Below are 17139 nucleotides of genomic sequence, written 5' to 3' on the forward strand. Positions count from 1 at the left end.
TATCCTCGGCGTTCTGTCATCTGGTAAGACAAGTATGTATCTGAAAGGAAAAGCTTCTCACTCATAACTGTACGTTTGGGTGCTTTTCTCTGCTTTCAGAGCATTTACTATTTTACCCTTATCGGCTTTAATGTCTGCTGCCAACCATATGACATGTAAACAATGTAATTTACGACCATCTGTTTCCAGGTAGGTGGTTACATAGAACACTAATGCCAGCTGAGATTCACGGATCTCTCCTCAAGATGACTGACTCAAGTTCTTGTCCTCTACGTTTGAGATAACTAGCTTTTAACTCATGGGTATACTGGTAGTACAGTTGACCCTTGAAAAACACGGTTTGAACAGCACGAGTCCACTTACAGAGTTCTTTCGCTAAATATGGACTGCAGTACTACATGCTCTGTGGCTGGTTGAGTCCACAGATGTGTGGCGGTGGGTGTGGAGGGCCAACTGGAAAGCTGTATGCAGATTTTCAGTTGTATCAGGTGTCGGCACGCCCAAGCCCCGCGTTGTTCAAGGTCAACTGTAATTACGAACTCAGTAACTCAACATTCAGTGTCACTACATAATATATGCTGTCTTACTTGATTCTGTTTTTCAGACTTCTTCTGGCTTCTCATTGTTGGAAGTGTCTCGGAGATAATGTGTGCTTTAGTTTTAAACACTCATTACCAATATTCAGAAAAAATATAACTTTTTACCCAGGTGTTCGTGAATGTAAGTTAAAAAATTATATCTGATTGGATTCAAATATTTATAGATTTACACTATATTTCGTCAAAATATACTGTATAATATTTAATAAAATCAAATACATAAAATAAAGTTTTCAACACTGTTTATACAAACCCCTAGAAAAGCTGCTTTTTCTTTATAAGGCTGTTGGCAATCGATCATAACCATGGAAAAGGAAGGACCTTTGGTGGTTCACTCTTTGACCAGGGAAGAAGGGTATGACGAAGACAGTTCTGGATGAGCCATTTCACTGGAAACACTGTTGCACACAGTTAGACACTTGGGTGACTTTGGAGGGTCTCAGTCACTTTCAGACTCTTCATCCTCACCTATCGGATACGCCTGGATATTATTCTGAGTGTACATTTTTGTTTTAATGGGGCAGTTGTGATCCATGAGAATAGCCTAAAAGAGAGCAAAGTGCAGATTTATTAACTTCTTGTTTCATCATGATACAATGGTTTTAACCTGATTTTAAGGACTAGTAGTTTGAAAACTAGATACAGTACCACCTACTATTAACCACGTAGGCGTCTGGTGCAATTGCTAGGTGCCTGGCCTGGAGGACCCGGGGTCCTGCGCTCTGAGGGCCCCGGGCAATCGGAGACAGCAGCAGCAGCCTGCGTGCTGTCTTCATTACACCCACAGGGGCTGTGAGTCAGCAGAGGGGGCGGGGGAATCTAAGCTGAAGAAGGGTATGCAGGTTCGGTTTAGGAAGAGTTATACTTAGAATCTTGGAATTAGGGTGGGGGGGACCCGGGAAGTCACACAACCACCTTCATTGTAGCAGCACTCTTACTAAGGACGCGCTCTCCCCTTAATGCGACGAGCTCCTGTGTCAGAAACGTACCCGAGGCTGGACTAACACCTGGCTCCACATTTCTATTCACGGATCGAGTTCTGATTCCAGCCATCATCACAGACTCTCCTTACACTATTTCAGACCACTGCCTTAGATTTCCCCAGACTAAACGTCACAGAGCTCCCCGCACTGCAGTGGGGGGACAGGCACGTTCAACTCTCAACTGAAGGAAAAGTAAAAAGGAAGGGGTTGTCTCTGAACTCGGAGCAAAGCCCAGTTACTAAGAGTTGAGCCCTGGCCCCGCCAAAAGCCGGGTTTCTTCTCACACACAGCAGAGTCGGGATCTCTATCCAAAGTGATGAAAACGTGGGAACAAGTGAGTAAAAATGACACAGATAGGAAGCTGGGACAGTGAGACAGTTACAGCATTAATGTTCTAGGCCTCGAGACTGAAGACCCCAGGCCTATGTGCTAGAAAAGTTTTACTTACCAAGTATCTTAAATTTAAAAAAAAAAAAAAAAGTGAGTTTTGCATCAGAGTCACCTAGTAAAAGAAAGTTGTAGTCCTCAAACCACCTACCTTCCTGGGCAACAGCTGGAAACTTCAAGAGAAAGATGTGAGAAAGGTGACCTATCTTCAAAAGTAACTCAACCTGAGAAAAATAAAACTCCCTTCCAGAACACGGCTTTTCTCACCGCGTATTCTGAGAGCTAGAGGCTGCAAGCAAGCAATGGTCTCACAACAGGAACAGTTTCCTCAAATGACAGAGTTGGTTTTCTTAGCCTTACAGAGGGACCTGAGTAACAGGCTTTTTTCTCTGCCTGTATTGGTTAACAGTGATTATTTAAAAAAAAAATTAAAAAGCAGAAATCCAGTAAACCAAATGGAAGAAATACTCAAGCGCTCAGAAGCTGGTTCATGATTAGATGACCTGGGAGCCATGAAAACAGCATTCAATCTTTCCATTCAGAGTGTAAGTCCAAACACCACTCTATCAGAATGCTTCCTAATGAGAGAATGACTTGCTAAGGTCCGTATGTCTTATTCTTGGTCTCGCGTCCCCTGCGTGAGGTAACTGCTGATCCTGAATGCCAGCACTTGTCTGCATTGGATTTTCTCAAGTGGGCAGTAATCAGCTGTTTCTCCTCCAAGGCAGGCGGCTTCTTGCCCTCGCCCCCCTCGTCATTAGGTGCGATTGGTTTCCAGCCTGTTTCTTCCTGCTCTCACGCACGGTAAGCGGCAGCTGCTGGCTGCCACCTTCCAACGCTGCCACTGTGCCAGTCAAACGGCATCTGACGTGATGCCTTCGATTACAGGCACCCATTATCAGCAGCAAGATGCACATTCTCTTGCGTTGTCAGTGGTTCATCCTGCTCGGTGCTGATTAAGGATTTTGACACTTTACAGGGAAAGCGGCTTTCTGGACGCCTGTCGTTCTTGTTGCCTCGCCTTTCAGGGTGATCTCTTCCACTTTCTTCGGCACTTTTCTTTTAAAATGAACTAGAGCCTCAGTTTAAACGGGGAAAGAGAAGATGTACTGAGGCCTGCCTCCTGCCAGTCCGGAGCACACCCCGCATCCTCTGACCTCATCCGTTTCCTCCGACACCCAGATAAGCCCTCCTGCTGCTGCCCACAAACGGACCACATGACAGCACCCACCTCGACTGCCGTCAGGAGGGCAGCCTGGGGTCTGGGGAGTAAAAGGAAGCAGCTCTTGCCCCACAGACGGACCACCGGGCTGACCGAGCGAGTCAGGTTAGGTCAGAGCAAGAAACGAGAGTGGGGTGACACTGGAACCAGGGACAATTTATTGAGCATTTACTATGTGCCAGACACGGGGGTGGCACTCCACTGGGATTCCTCCCTTCAATCCTCATGACACCCTGGGTGACAGACAGCTCAGCTTTAGGGCCTGTGTGGACCTTCCCTTCCTCCCAAGAGTCTTAAAACAGTCTCCTGGGTGACAGAAGCATTTGTAGGTGATTTTTTTTTTTCTGGTCAAATAGGGATGGAAGTAATAATCTTCACTTAAGCCTTAATCAGATTGATATGGTGGCAACAGAACAAAAGTTTTCTTTTTTTGGTCTTTTTGGTTGGGGGGTGGGTTGTGGGGAAGCAAGAGGTAATTAGATTTTTTTTATTTTTTACTGGAGGTACTGGGGATTGAACCCAGGACCTCCTACATGCGAAGCACACTACCACTGAGCTATAACCCACCCCCTCAAGAGTTGTTTTCTGCCGTTGCACAGAGAATTTCTGACCCTGCTTTGGACACAGTACCGGGCTGGGGTCAAACAAAGGTGGACAGGGAGCTTAGACAGCCAGGCTGGAAGAGAAGTGCCCCGGTTGTTCAGAGCTGGGGAGGCATCAGCGCAAGAGGGAGGAAGGGGGCGGACGTCGGAACGTTTCCACAGCCACTCTGCTTCTTTGAGTCAAACGAGGCATGAGTAATTCAACATTATCAAGTTAAATCCTATATAAGAAAGGGTACAAGACTAGTGCTCAGTGCTGAATGGGTTTTTTAAAATATATTGAACTAACTGATGAGTGCAAAAGATGCCCAAAACAAAGACTGCACATAACCTAACTTGGGGCTCTGTGTCTGTCTTTAAATCCACTCTTTGGGGAAAAGCGTAAAAGGGCAGTTCAAGAAACCCTGAAACATGAAGACCTATTTCAGTTCAACCGTCAGAAGGAACTTCCAACGTCCTCCCAAGAGAACATCACAGGTGAACCTCGCATCCATTCCTCAACACAAAACTACCATCTCCGCTGGCCTTGTTTCTCATTCACTCTTAATCTTAAGCCCTCGTCTTTCAACTAGATGAGTGTTACCACCATTTGATATTTTAGAAAAACAGCAGCCACACCACCACCAGGTGTGAACATTTATCAGAAAAGGTAAAATGACTAATGCATTTCAAAATTCAAATTAGAATCGGTAAGTTAGAATTTGCTCAGAAGAGGAACACTTTATAGTCAATACCACATTAGCCTACAGCTATGTTTCTAGTCATGAAATTATGAATTTAAAGGTTAAACATGCTCACGTCTATGTGCATAAATGACAATTTTTCCATAAGGTTCATTAAAACCATCTCCAGAGTCTTATGCAGTGAAGACTAAGACACTATTACTGAAAGCTGTAAAGATTAGGAGAAAAGCAAACAGACCCAAAAGTGGCTGATCATAGGAATAAGCACAGGAGGCAAAAAAGTTATGTTTTAGATTTTCAAGAAGCATAGAAAATTAAACTGAACTACCCATGTTTATACCTGGCTGACAGAGCTCTACTGACTGCTAATCTATGTTCAAAAATAATTTCATTCTTTAAATGTCTAAACATGATACTTGATACAGTAAAAGCAGCAGCTTCCCTCTGTGGTATAAACTAAAGAGAAACTCTTACTACCATTTATGTTTGGGGAGTTCTATTCAGGAAGGAGCAGAAATATATTTTAGAACTATGCCTAAGACGTTACCCAGAAGACCAGGCTAAAATGACCAAGAAACACGTCATTGCATCCTAAAATTTTCTTACCATTTTTTCTTCCTTGGCAGGTGGACTTCGAAGAAAAACGCAGAGAGGAGCAAAAAGAATATCAATTACTCCAATAATTGTCATGAGCCACGGAAATCCAATTGCCTTTGCGATAGCCCCACCAGCGGAAGGACCTTTCAGGAAACAGAGAATTAGATAAAGCTCTCTCTAAATGTCTTGTAGGCAGAAATATGCAAAGGTTTAAGTAATTTTCAGCAGGCATTATCAATCACGCACTGAGAAAAAAAGGTTGTTTTGAAAAGCCAATGTCCTTACCTATCGCATATCCCATACAGAATGCCACATCCGCAATGGCATACACGCTCCCGTAGACCGACACGTGCCGCAGGTCCACCAGGTAGCCCATGATGGGCATCATCGACGAATCCACCATGCCTGTGGACAGTCAGGGAACACAGGCTACAGAAAACTGATGGAAATCCACAATGGGCTGAATGTCAGGGACCGTATCCAAGACTCAAAGCCCTGCCAAGATTCTTCCCCTCTCAGCACTGCTGCCACAAGACTTGAGGCAAACTCCCTAGAGCGTATCTTCCACCCAGGAGAGACTGAAGGTGCCTGAGGCTGGGACTGGAACCCAGACCACCATCTGCCTGTTCTTGGCCTCATCTCACCTTGTCCTCCACTGTCTGCTGGAGGGCACCCAGGACTCTGGTGACTCACTGGCCGTTCTTCAGATCCAGGGCATTGCTGGCTCCGGGCTGTGTGGACCCTGAGCCTGCTTCTTGCGGGTGATTTCCTGATTTGCTCTTTTCTGGCCCACTTGTCCACTGCCCTCAAAGAGTGGGCGAACCTATGTGCCTCACCCAGCCTCGTCCCCAACCACACCCTGGCCTCACACTTAGATTAGGAGAGTTACAGCTGAAAAGTACTAGGCAGAATCAGAAAGAAACAGAACAGGAAGGAGAGTGAGGGCTCATCTGGCCCTACTTGGGGAACTAAAATCAATAGAGGTTGGCTCATTTAGCTGGCTGAAAACCAAAAACCACCACCAAGACCTGTATTAGAATCTCTGGTCTCTTGAATAGTCAGGGACAGGAAGCAGAAAGAAAGAGCACAACATATTCAGAGTTCAGGGTCCAAATTCCTGGCGGGCAAGCATCATCACGCCTCATCTCTCTGAACATCTGTCTCCCCACTGATAACATGGAGATGAAAATGGCTAAATGAGATGACAGCTGTGAACACGCCCAGCAGGGCATGCAAATGCTAGGTCCCTCACCCACACACCTAGCAGAGGCAAGAGGATAAGAGAAATTTCTTTCATTCAACTATTTTTTGCTGATCACCTGAAATGTGCAAGGTGCTGGGACATGGGGTGAACAAAACAAAGAGCTGAAAAATGAATGACAATTGTGACCGATGCTACGAAGGTGCCATGAGAGGTTATGTATGTGTATGTGTATATGTATGTGTATGTATACATATGTCTATATGTATCTGTATGTTTATATACATGTATGTATATGTACGTGTATTTGTATGTGTGCACATATTGTGTATATGTGTGTACATGTAAATGTATGTGTATGTATACGTGTGTCACATGTATGTCTATATGTGTGTGCATATTATGTGTCTGTGTGTGTATGTCTGTATGTGTATATGTAAATGTGTGTATGTGTATGAATACGTGTCACATGTATGTCTATATATGTGTTTGTATGTACATGCATTTGTATATGTGTGTGTAAATGCCTGTGTAAATATATGCATGTGTATGTGTAAGAGTACGTATATATGTATAGGACTACGTGTATATTTATACACTAGGAGAACCTAACCTGGTCTGAAGAGTCAGCAAAGCCTCTATTCTTTCTACTGGACCAAAGATTCAATTCCTGCCTTTACCCTGTGACAGATTTAGCTTTACTTCTATCACGATCAATCTGTATATTATAAATAAGAAATGGGCATATGCTATTTATCTAAACTATTAACAAGATTTTCCCTAACAAATTACTTACCTTCCTCACATTACTACAGACTCGTCCCCTTTGCCTGTGAAAATGCCCACGGTACAGCTGTTCATCAACACATCAGTCTACCTTTTCTGTACAAACCTTATTCAGAAAAAAAATACATATGAAGTTTTTGTCCCCCAGCCTCATATGAGAGGGTCTGTGCACAGATATGAGCCCAAACAAATGTGCTCTGAGTAAGCAGTTCGTCTGTTTGCCCAAGATCAGCAGTGGAGAGTCACTTTGCTTCTGTAAATATCAGGCTTTTTCAATACTGGTTTTCAGGAAATAAACAACTGTGTGGAAGCTGGTACCCTTCTGTAGATGATCTACAAGTTGTACTTGAGCTAAGCTGCCCACAACCTCCTGCCAAGTGTCTAGAAATTTTAGATTGAGTAACTATAGTCTGCCTGAGTGAAAGGAACTCTTTCTTAGTAAAGGGAAAACAAAGTTTTAAGGCACAAGGCGCATGTGACTTACCAATTGCAAAACCAACTCCAAAGTTGGGAGCTATGAGTCCATAAATGTTTTTTGCAAAAGGGATCTGTAAGAGGAAATAAATATTATACTAAAACAACATGATACACAGCTGTAAATCATCTTGCAAAGACATCTTAATGACCTGTTTTCTCTGGCCTGTTTTGCACGTTCCCTTCTGAAGGAAACAGAAGGAGGAAGAAGGATGGAGTTTGGGCAGAAGTGGACCCTCCAACGCTGTAACAGTCAGAGCTGAAGTGGGTTTTGTGACCACCAAGAAAAAACAGTTCAGAGTCATAGGTGACCATTCGGCCTAGTCCATACTCCATTTTTGGAAAGAACTAGAAGGTCTCATTTGGGGTAGATACTGGCCTTTGGCAGAAGATGTTTTATTCTAGAAAAACATCTTGCTATTGTTTCTGGCTAGTTGCCCTGAAGTGTTTAAGACACTGTAATGTTTAAGATGATAGTGGAAGAAAGAGTGAAATAAAAACTAGGTAATAAAACATTCTAAATAACTTCCAACTGCCATACAATGAAAATAAACCCTTTGGAGAGTACTGTCCAAAGTTTTTAAGATGATTAAAAAAGAGAGAGAAGAAAATGGAAGATGTAATAAAACTAAATGTCAACAGACTTTAAACTGCTATAAAATATCTCCTGGCGATTCTTGCCCAAAGCAAACGTTTCATTCACAGATTATTCCCACTTGCCACATGTCCTCTTTTACTCACACATAAAATGCTGATTCCAACAATTATCATTCCTAGAAGAGCACAAAGCCACCTGCCAAAAAATAAATAGGGCATCATCGATAAACAATTCCACCCCCACTTCACCCCACCCCCACCCTGGTCCAAGCTTTACTGGAAATCAAAACAATTACTTGTAACAGCTAAGGTAGAAACATTCAGAATTTTTTTTGAAGAACTACTTATTATAACAGGGTGAGTATTGTTTCATTTCACCTTACCTCCCCATTTTGTGTGCAAGGATCCCAAAAACATTGGTTCCGATGAGATAAGAGACACTAGCTGGCAAGAAAGCAACGCCTGTAAATTTATGAAAAGGACACCTTATCAGGACTGCTATCAGTCAAGTGTGAGAAAACCTAATAACGCTTAGACACCACAACGGGGATCAGAGCAGATGAAATGAAGCCCCGGGGCCTGCACCCAAGCAGCTAATATCCGGTGGCTGACGGAGCCAGTCTGGACCCCACACGGCTCATCCGTCCGCACGAAGCTGCTGAGACACTCCAGAAATGAAATCCAGTCCTCTATCATTGCTTCATCTCGCCTCCTCCTCTGCCGGGTGGCGAGCTTTTCCCGGGACACCGACAGGCCCTACCTGTGGAGCTGTCAGCTGCCATCCCACCCAGGTGACAAGCAGTGGTGGCATCTCCTTCTGTCCCCTCCCCTGTCCTTCCTTCTCTGATAGAAGACACAGGCATTGACAAAATTGGGGCACAGTTAAGCACAAATTAAAAAAAGTTAAAATTATCCCACACCCCATCACTCAGATAACCACCACGGTTACTTGCCCCTTTAAGTTTATATGTACTTAAATAAATGGGTGTCCACAGAATTTTCATGGGGTTTTTCCCCAAAAAATATATGGGATTGTATCTACAGTTCTCCATCCTGCTTTTTTCAATTAGCTTTATGAACATCTTTCCGTGCCAGAAAAATAAATAAGTAAATAAATGTTCATTTTTTGTGCCCAGGTCCTATGTGATTGACAGTTTCACGTCCAAGGTTTAATGCTCTCCTAGGGGAGGAACCTTGCCAGCCCCAAGCCAAGACTGGTTTCCAGCTGCCGGTGCCAGTGGTCGTCTTGAAAGTACCCTCTGCCTTGAACAGAAAAGCTACTCAAGCCAGCTCAGGTGTGGCAGCCAGAGAACTTGTCCACAACAGCTCCATCTGGTCCCCATCCAGTATTGGGACAATAGGAAAATCTCTTCTTGAAAGATGGCTTTTCCAACTTTTAATAATTTTTAGTATTTTTTCTTGAAATCCAGAAATACCAGATTTGCTGCTAAGCTTTGCCCACATGGTAAAAGTTCCTTTGTTCTCAATCATACGACTGCATGAATTAGATATGCACTCAAAATGCACAGGGCCCGGGGTCCTCAACCAGGCAGCTCACCAGCACACAAGTGGCAGGTGTGATCCTGCCTCTCCAAGGACATGCGAGCTTCCACTGCCCCTCTGAAGGCACTAATGCAAGCCATCAAATCTCCAGAAAGGCTGAGCCTTCCAGCACAGAAGGGACTTCACAGTGATTGCTTGCAGGAGCTAAATACAAAAGCAAATCTTCCTAGACTTGATAATCTGGAAAGTAACAATAAAGTGCAACCTAGTTTCATGCTCCAGGAAACTGTTTCCCTCACCCTTAGCAACATAAGGCGGCCACATCATTGCTGGGTGTGATTGGACATGGCACACGTTACCAACAACACGTGTCCAGCTCAGGGCCAGACTGCAGCAAAGACAATGACCACAGCGTGGCTCTGGTCACCACAAGAGCCCCTTCAAAGGAGGAGCCAGATGATGTGAACCACAACGTGGCTGCACTAGGGACGCACACAGGTACAAGGCAGCGCTCTGGGAACAAGAATCTGCGGCTGGCACAGCTCTCAAAGCAGCTGGCATTTAAGCCTGACCCTGGAGGGGCGGAGCAGAGAAGAACTAAGTTAGTCTGGAGACGTAAGAAATCATGAGGGCTTTTGTCACCGGATGGGTATCAGGGAGGCATAAATGAACGAAGCAAGAAAAGTATCAGAAAAGCAACAGCACAGGTAGCGGGTACCCTGATGAAGAGCCAGCGACATTCAGCCTCAGGGTCAGAGAAACAAAAGGAAAACGGAGGGGAGGGGCCCCGACTCCATCTAAGGAGGCAGCTGCCATCCTGCCCAGACAATTACTGCCCTGGAGGAGTGTGGTCCCAGATGGGAAGGTCTGGTTTTTCTAGAGAAGTTGGAAGTCTGGATTCTTACATGAAATCTCTTGCTTTTTACATGTTGGCAATTAGTCTTTTAAAGACATAAACCTCATGCAGGCCAACACAGTACCAGCCGATCAAACCCTACCTATGGGCTGAATCTGGCCCACAGACACCCTATGTAACCACACAATGAAGGAAGTGGCTGGCAGAGAACCTGGCCGGAATGGCTTGCTGGAGAATCCTGACTGCAGGAGCGAACCATGGAAAGAATCTCTGAAGCCAAAACTTCAAAGCAGGGATGCAGACAAGCTCAGGGAAAGCCCTGGATCAGCTATGTCCCCCAGAACCGAGCGGAGAGCTGAGCTCACACGTGTGACCTGGGAGCCATCATATGTTATTTTCCATGGACTGCAAATACAGTTGGCCGTTGAATAACATGGGCTTGAACTGCGCAGGTCGACTTGTATGTGGATATTTTCAGTACACGCTCCGTGGTCAGTTGAATGCACAGATGAGGAAACTGCAGCTACAGAGGAACAGTGGATATCAAGGGCCGACCATAAATTTTTGCAGATTTTCCACTGTAGAGGGTCAGCGTCACTAACCCCAGAGCTGTTCAAGGGTCAGTGTACTCTCAGACAGCAAACACCAACTTCCTGATTCTCAAGCAAAAAGCATGGGACTAGGAGGCATGAAACAAGGTGTTCATTTCAGCTGGAAACTGACCAGCCAAGGCTTGGGTGGGTCACTTTAACCCCTTAGAGCCTGAGAGACAGCAACAGCTCCTGCCGCTCACACCTCACAGGGAGGCTTTGAGGATCACATGGAAACGTGCACAACAAGGGCCTTGGCACCAGCCCTCCTCCCAATCTGATCCCTGTGCCCCGTCACTCATGCAAACCCCTCCTTATCCACTGCTCACCCTGGCCTGCTCTCCTGACCTTCCGCAAATTGTAGTCAGCGCCTGAGGGCAGGGACCACTTCACCTGTCGTCCCCCCCACCACAGCCTGCCCCTTGGGGGTAACAGGCAGCGACATGGTCTGGAACCCACAGCTCTCCTTTCTCAACTTCCAAGCCGGGGACAGGGCCATGCACCCTTTGGACCTTGGGCTCCGATTTCCCGAGTCCTATTCTGACAAGCCTCGGCATCCTCTGCCAGGACCTCAGCCACCTCCTGACAATCCGCAGAACCAGCCTCCCGGAACTCAAAGAAGCCTCAGGGTGCCTCGCGTAGGAGCCCATCTGCTGTCCCAAGAGGTGGCCATCTAGCTCTGCTCCGAGACCTGGGGCCAGGAGCCCCCGACTCTTCCAGACAGCCCTTTCAGGGGTGCCTCCTACTGCAGGGCGGGCATCCTAACACCAAGCCCTAAGCTTTTCCTTCACCTCCACCCACCGGCCCCGGTTCGCATTCTGGAGGCAAGAGAAGCTGTTTTCAACCCCCACCTCTAACCCAGCCACCAGAGTTGGAGGACGCATCCCACCCATGACTCGGCTTTGCCGGTGAAACACGGCCCAGGCTCTGGGCTTTTCCCCAGTGGCCCCACTGTCCAAGTTCAAGTTACTTCTCTACCTTGAAACCTGGTTCCCAGAACTGCCCCAACCCACGATGGGTCCACAGCATGGGACCACTAGCATGTGAGGAAGGAAACAAAGGCTGAATGAATCTGCAGGGCTCCTTCACTGTCCAGCATGGGCATCTCCCCGGGCTCGTAGTGCACAGACCTGGGCTTCCTCCAGGCGCCCCCACCTCGCCTTCACGGGGCATTTTCCACCCCAGGGCAGGACGTCACCCTCTCACCAGAGGAATTTCTGCCTGTCAAGATCTTTGAATCTGTGACTAATTGAACATCTTTATCCCTCCTACGTTTGTATCACCAAATGCAAACAAGACTACTTTCTAGGCTTTTTCCCAGCCCTGTGAGAAGTGTTGATGGGGCCGGGCTGCACCGGGGCCACGTGTGCGAGCCTGCTCTTCTCTGGGCCGCCACCCTCCTTCCCAGCATGCGGGCGCCTCCTCGCTTACGTCTGCTTATAGGAGTTCACCAAGAGGGATCATCTGCCCATCCCTGTGTCCCCAGTGGCTTGGCTGGGAACCAGAATGGGGCAATGGTCCACTCCTTGGGGTGGGGGCTCAGGAGGCTGAAGTCCTCACATCCCAGGACGACAGGATGTTGGCAATCTCCTTGTCTTTGCTACCCAGCCAGGCTGACGCAGGACGTGCACAAGTCACAGCTGGATGGGAGCAGGAAGGGTCCCCCGCCAGCAGGTCAGTGTCCTTCCCTCCATCCCACACCACATCCCCATGCCTCATTAAAGGGCCAGAAGAAAGAATCTGGTGGCCCTGTTGTCTGAAGTCTGCTCTAAGCTTGCCTTTTAGCGTCATAGGCCTCATCATGACCATGAACTTTGATTCCCTAACCCTCAGGGTGTCAGGGACAGGTCACCTGACCCAGGACTTGAGGTAAAGCGATGCCATGATGGAATTCGAGATTTGCAGATACTAACTACTATGTATAAAATAGATTGTGTGTGTACAGCACGAGGAACTATATTCAATATCTTGCAGTAATCTATAATGAAAAAGAATACGAAAAGGAATATAAGGATGTATATGGATGACTGAAACATGATGCTGTACACCGGAAACTGACACAACACTGCAAACTGACTACACTTCAGTTTAAAAAAACAAAAGAGATGGGTGCCATGATGATTCTCCCTCCACCAACCCAAACCCGGGGCACACCCAAGGGCAGTGCAAGAAGACAGGGATGGGCTCTCGGGGAGCCCCCTGGAATAGGGGTGGGATGTGTCCTCACCTCCCTAAAAATTATGGCCAAACCCACACTGTTCAATAACAGTGTCACCCACGCAGCTCAAAGATTGTTTTGCTCTGACTTCACATCTTACGGTCTTTCTCCAGAAATAATCAGGGAAGCAAAAGGTAGAACGGTCTCTCCCTTTTCACACTGGACGGAAGAGAGTTCACGTGAGACCCTGAACAGGGAGGGGCTGGCAGCCCGGGCCTCCAGGCCTGCGTCCTTGCCTCGCAGACAGGTCCCCTCCTCGAGCCTTCTCACCAAGGCTCGGAGGGGCCTGAGGGGCTCGGAGAGGTGGGCCAAGAGCTGCCAAGGCCCACAGGTTCCCTCACCCTGGAGATGACTCTGCAAACGGACACAAATTTGATTCTCTGGAGGAAACGCAAGTCTATCTCTGAGGCAAGGAAGGAGCCATCTCATTGGGGGGAAGGTACGGGGTTGAGGAACATCTGGCCATGGTGATAAGCCCCACGAGAGGACCTCCTGATGCAATCTGGGCCGCCTGCGACCTGCTATCTGACCCGGATGGCCCCGGGTCTCTGCCTGACGTGGAAGACTTTATAAGGAAAGCCTCAGGCTGTGTCTGGAGAGGAAGAGGGCACAGCCGCTGATGAGCCCTGCACATGGCCAGGCCGTTCAATTAGGGTGATAAGTAGGTTAAGTGGAGAAAGCAGAAAAGCATCCCTGCCCAGGAGCACGTGCAAAGCCAGCACGGAGCGCCACTCGCAGCCACGTACCACCCACCCGGGGTGCCTCCCGAGACACTGAGAGGCCCCAGTCACCGCCGGCACCAGAGGGAGAGAAACCCCAGAGAAACAGCTCCCACGGTGTAATCCACCAGTATCAGTGACAAGACGTGACAGAAGTCCGTCTCTCCTGCAGAGCGGTGGGCTCTCCTTAGGACCTTTGAGAGCCTCTGGGTTTCTTCTGCTGTCTCTGTGGCCAGGAAGTTCAGAGCTAAATTTCTGCCTAAGAACTAGCCTTAGTTTAGCTCCCAGAATCTTTCCTCCTTCACTGAATGACTCTTGTTGTTGGAGGCTTGGTTTTGGTCTTGTTTTGCGGCCTGATCCACATACCATAAAATTCACCCTTCTAAAGTGTACGGTTCACCGGTGTTTCATATATTCCCAGGGCTGTGCCACCATCACCAGTATTTAATTCCGGAACACTTTCATCATCCCAAAAAGAAACCTCCCACTCACCAGCAGTCCCTCCCTATTCAGCCCAACTTCTCAGCATTTGGGGCTTTTTCATGAAGGAATTTTTTTTTTTTTTTTGATGAAAGAACACAGAAGTTCAATGCAGAACCCAAAAGGACTAGTGCCCAGATGAGGCCGACTGGAGTGAGGCAGGAGGAACAGGGACCAGCCCAAACAGGAGGCAGAGCCAACATGCCTCTGCAGAGGGAAAGTTTAAGTTCCGCTGAGGAAGGCCGGGGGCACTAAAAATGTCAGCTTCTTCAGAACTGAGAGTCTCCATCTGAAGATATCAGTATGTAAGTTGAAAGAACTATGAAAAGAAAATAAATCTCTAGGAAGGACAACTGATAAATTCTTAAAGAAATGTGTGTCTGCAGGGACTAGCCTTCCAAATATTAAGCAATATTCTGAAACTACAGTAATTAAATAGGAGGGTACTGACACAGGGAGACAAGCAGACAAACTGAACAGAAGAGCAAAATCCAGAAACAGACCCAAGAACACACGGTCATTTCGAGCATGAAGGACGTGGGGGAAATTCAGAGAGACTCCTAGGACTCCCGGCTGTAGGGCTGGACAGAAAACAGAACAGTAACGCCAGATCCCTGCCACACACCTTATAGCAAAATGAATTCCATGTAAATTCAAGATTTTAATGTAAAAAACAGATCAGAAATTTACTGGAGAGAAACGAGGGTGAAAAAATAACCTTAGCAGAAGAAAGGCCATCCTGAGCTTGAGCTGAAATGACAATGACTTGAAGGGGAAGGCTGCTGAATCTCACTCGTAGCATTTTTAAATGTTCTGAAATGTTTTGGAAAATCAAAAAATAGGAGTGTACACATATTATTTAGAGACATAAAGGAAATTAGCAGAAGAAACAACTAAAAGAGTTGAAGGTGATCAAACATAAAGAAGAGATTTGGAGATGAGGAGGCATGGGACAGAGACTGCTGCTTTTTCATCATGGTTTTTATAGTGCTATTTAACTTTAAAATTATGTACATGTGCAACTTGGATAAAAATTAAAAATTAATTGTGAAAATTAAATCTACCTATTGTGACCCAGAAACATGGAAAAACAAGAGGTCACGCAGTGATGAAAATGGTTAAGATTCCACCTGGGTTAGGTTTTCAAACATTTCACACACATGGTTGATAAATGCAGAACCATCTGGAAAAAGACACACAGAACTATTAACAATTAAAAACTAAGTCTGTTGTTATTCCCTTTCACTTAAATCTTATTGCTGTCTACATACATTTAATATAACTAGTCCAGTTCAGAAACATGGGGAGATGCTGAATGTATTTTTCCTCTCTCATCTCTGCCCAAGTCTGACACCTTTATACTAATCATGGATGACACAAAACTGAAGCCGAAATAAACCCCAAAGCTCACTGCTAACCTAAGCACCGGCCCCATTAAGTGTTAAACAGAAACAATCACGGCAGCTCAGAGAGGCTACCATATGAGACCCGCCCTGGAGACAAAAGTCCTAGAATCAGAAGCACCCGCCCCAAGTCTTACCCAGTTGCCACTTGTGGGAACACATGGTCTCCATCATCCAGATGGGCAGGGCCGGCTCCAGCATGGCGATCCCCATGTTTGCAAAGCAGATGGACCCTTTAAGGGAGAAGGGGGTTAGTGTGCTTCTGTTTTGGGTCTCGAGTGTCCCCTACCATTTCCAAACACAGTTACATCCCTTGTGCCCAAAGCCAGAACAGTCAGCTCAGATACCCAAAACTTCTCCTACTTTTGGAAGAAAGAGATAAGTAACAGCTCAAGGTGGTTAATAGGGAGGGCTGTGTTTTAAATTATTATTATTACTTAAAACAACCAGAATAATCCCAGAATCATAAAGTTTGGAACTGGATGGAGGCTTAGAGATCATTAGGCTTAACCATCCCAATTTATTAATGAAAAAAGGGAGTTCCAATTTATTAAAGTAACTTGCCTGAGGCTACCTAGCAGCTCAGGCCACTTCCAGGCCACACACAGACTCAGGTAAACTGAGGCTCCTACACCTGTTTCACTGTGCAACGAACACAGGTTATTTCTAATGAGGCCCTTGGTTACCTGATAATCCAGTGCATTCAGTGCAAATATGCTGCTGAGGGGTTTTTTTTTTTTAATCAACTATACCTACAGGGTATCCATGCAAATATCCATTATCACTGTGTTAACCAGAAGCCTCTGCAAATGCAGGACCATCTGGGGAAGAAAACACATGAAACTACTGCCCCCATCGTTTTGAGAGCATCCTGTGCTGTGCACCGTGGAACCTTTAATTTGCTAGAATCTTGCTTCAAAGAACATTGTGCGATCGTGATTAAGGTGCTCACATTACGGAGAAAACTTTTTTCACTCTTCGTAATCATTTAAAGACAGAACACAAAAACGATGCTGAAATGGTTGGACTCCCCTCATCCACCTGTTCCGTGTTTTCTTAGATTCTGTATGTGTCTTTTTGACATTAATTACAGGGCCAAACAACCAGAGTTGTTCCCATCTCCCCTGTGATCCGGGGAGCCATACCCTGACACCTCCTTATCTAACTCTGACCCACCAAACCAGTATCCTCCACCCAGACAACTGGGGAGGGCACCCAGATGGGAATTATTTAAACTAG

General features: G+C 46.3%; 1 protein-coding gene across 1 annotated transcript in view; it reads right to left on the minus strand.

Annotated features, from left to right (window-relative positions):
• Positions 1-605: 605 nt before the first annotated feature.
• The window catches only part of SLC18A2 (solute carrier family 18 member A2), a 31427-nt gene continuing 14893 nt past the window's right edge, over positions 606-17139 (minus strand). Inside the window, exons 10-16 of the mRNA XM_006183469.3 lie at positions 16038-16133; positions 8515-8593; positions 8276-8327; positions 7545-7608; positions 5359-5478; positions 5083-5216; positions 606-1143 (exon numbers count right to left, since the gene is read on the minus strand). Coding sequence (XP_006183531.1) covers positions 1039-1143; positions 5083-5216; positions 5359-5478; positions 7545-7608; positions 8276-8327; positions 8515-8593; positions 16038-16133 — 650 coding nt within the window. The 3' untranslated portion in view covers positions 606-1038. The remainder of the gene's footprint in view (positions 1144-5082; positions 5217-5358; positions 5479-7544; positions 7609-8275; positions 8328-8514; positions 8594-16037; positions 16134-17139) is intronic.

This window comes from Camelus ferus, chromosome 11, assembly GCF_009834535.1.
Source record: "Camelus ferus isolate YT-003-E chromosome 11, BCGSAC_Cfer_1.0, whole genome shotgun sequence".
Taxonomy (NCBI): domain Eukaryota; kingdom Metazoa; phylum Chordata; class Mammalia; order Artiodactyla; family Camelidae; genus Camelus; species Camelus ferus.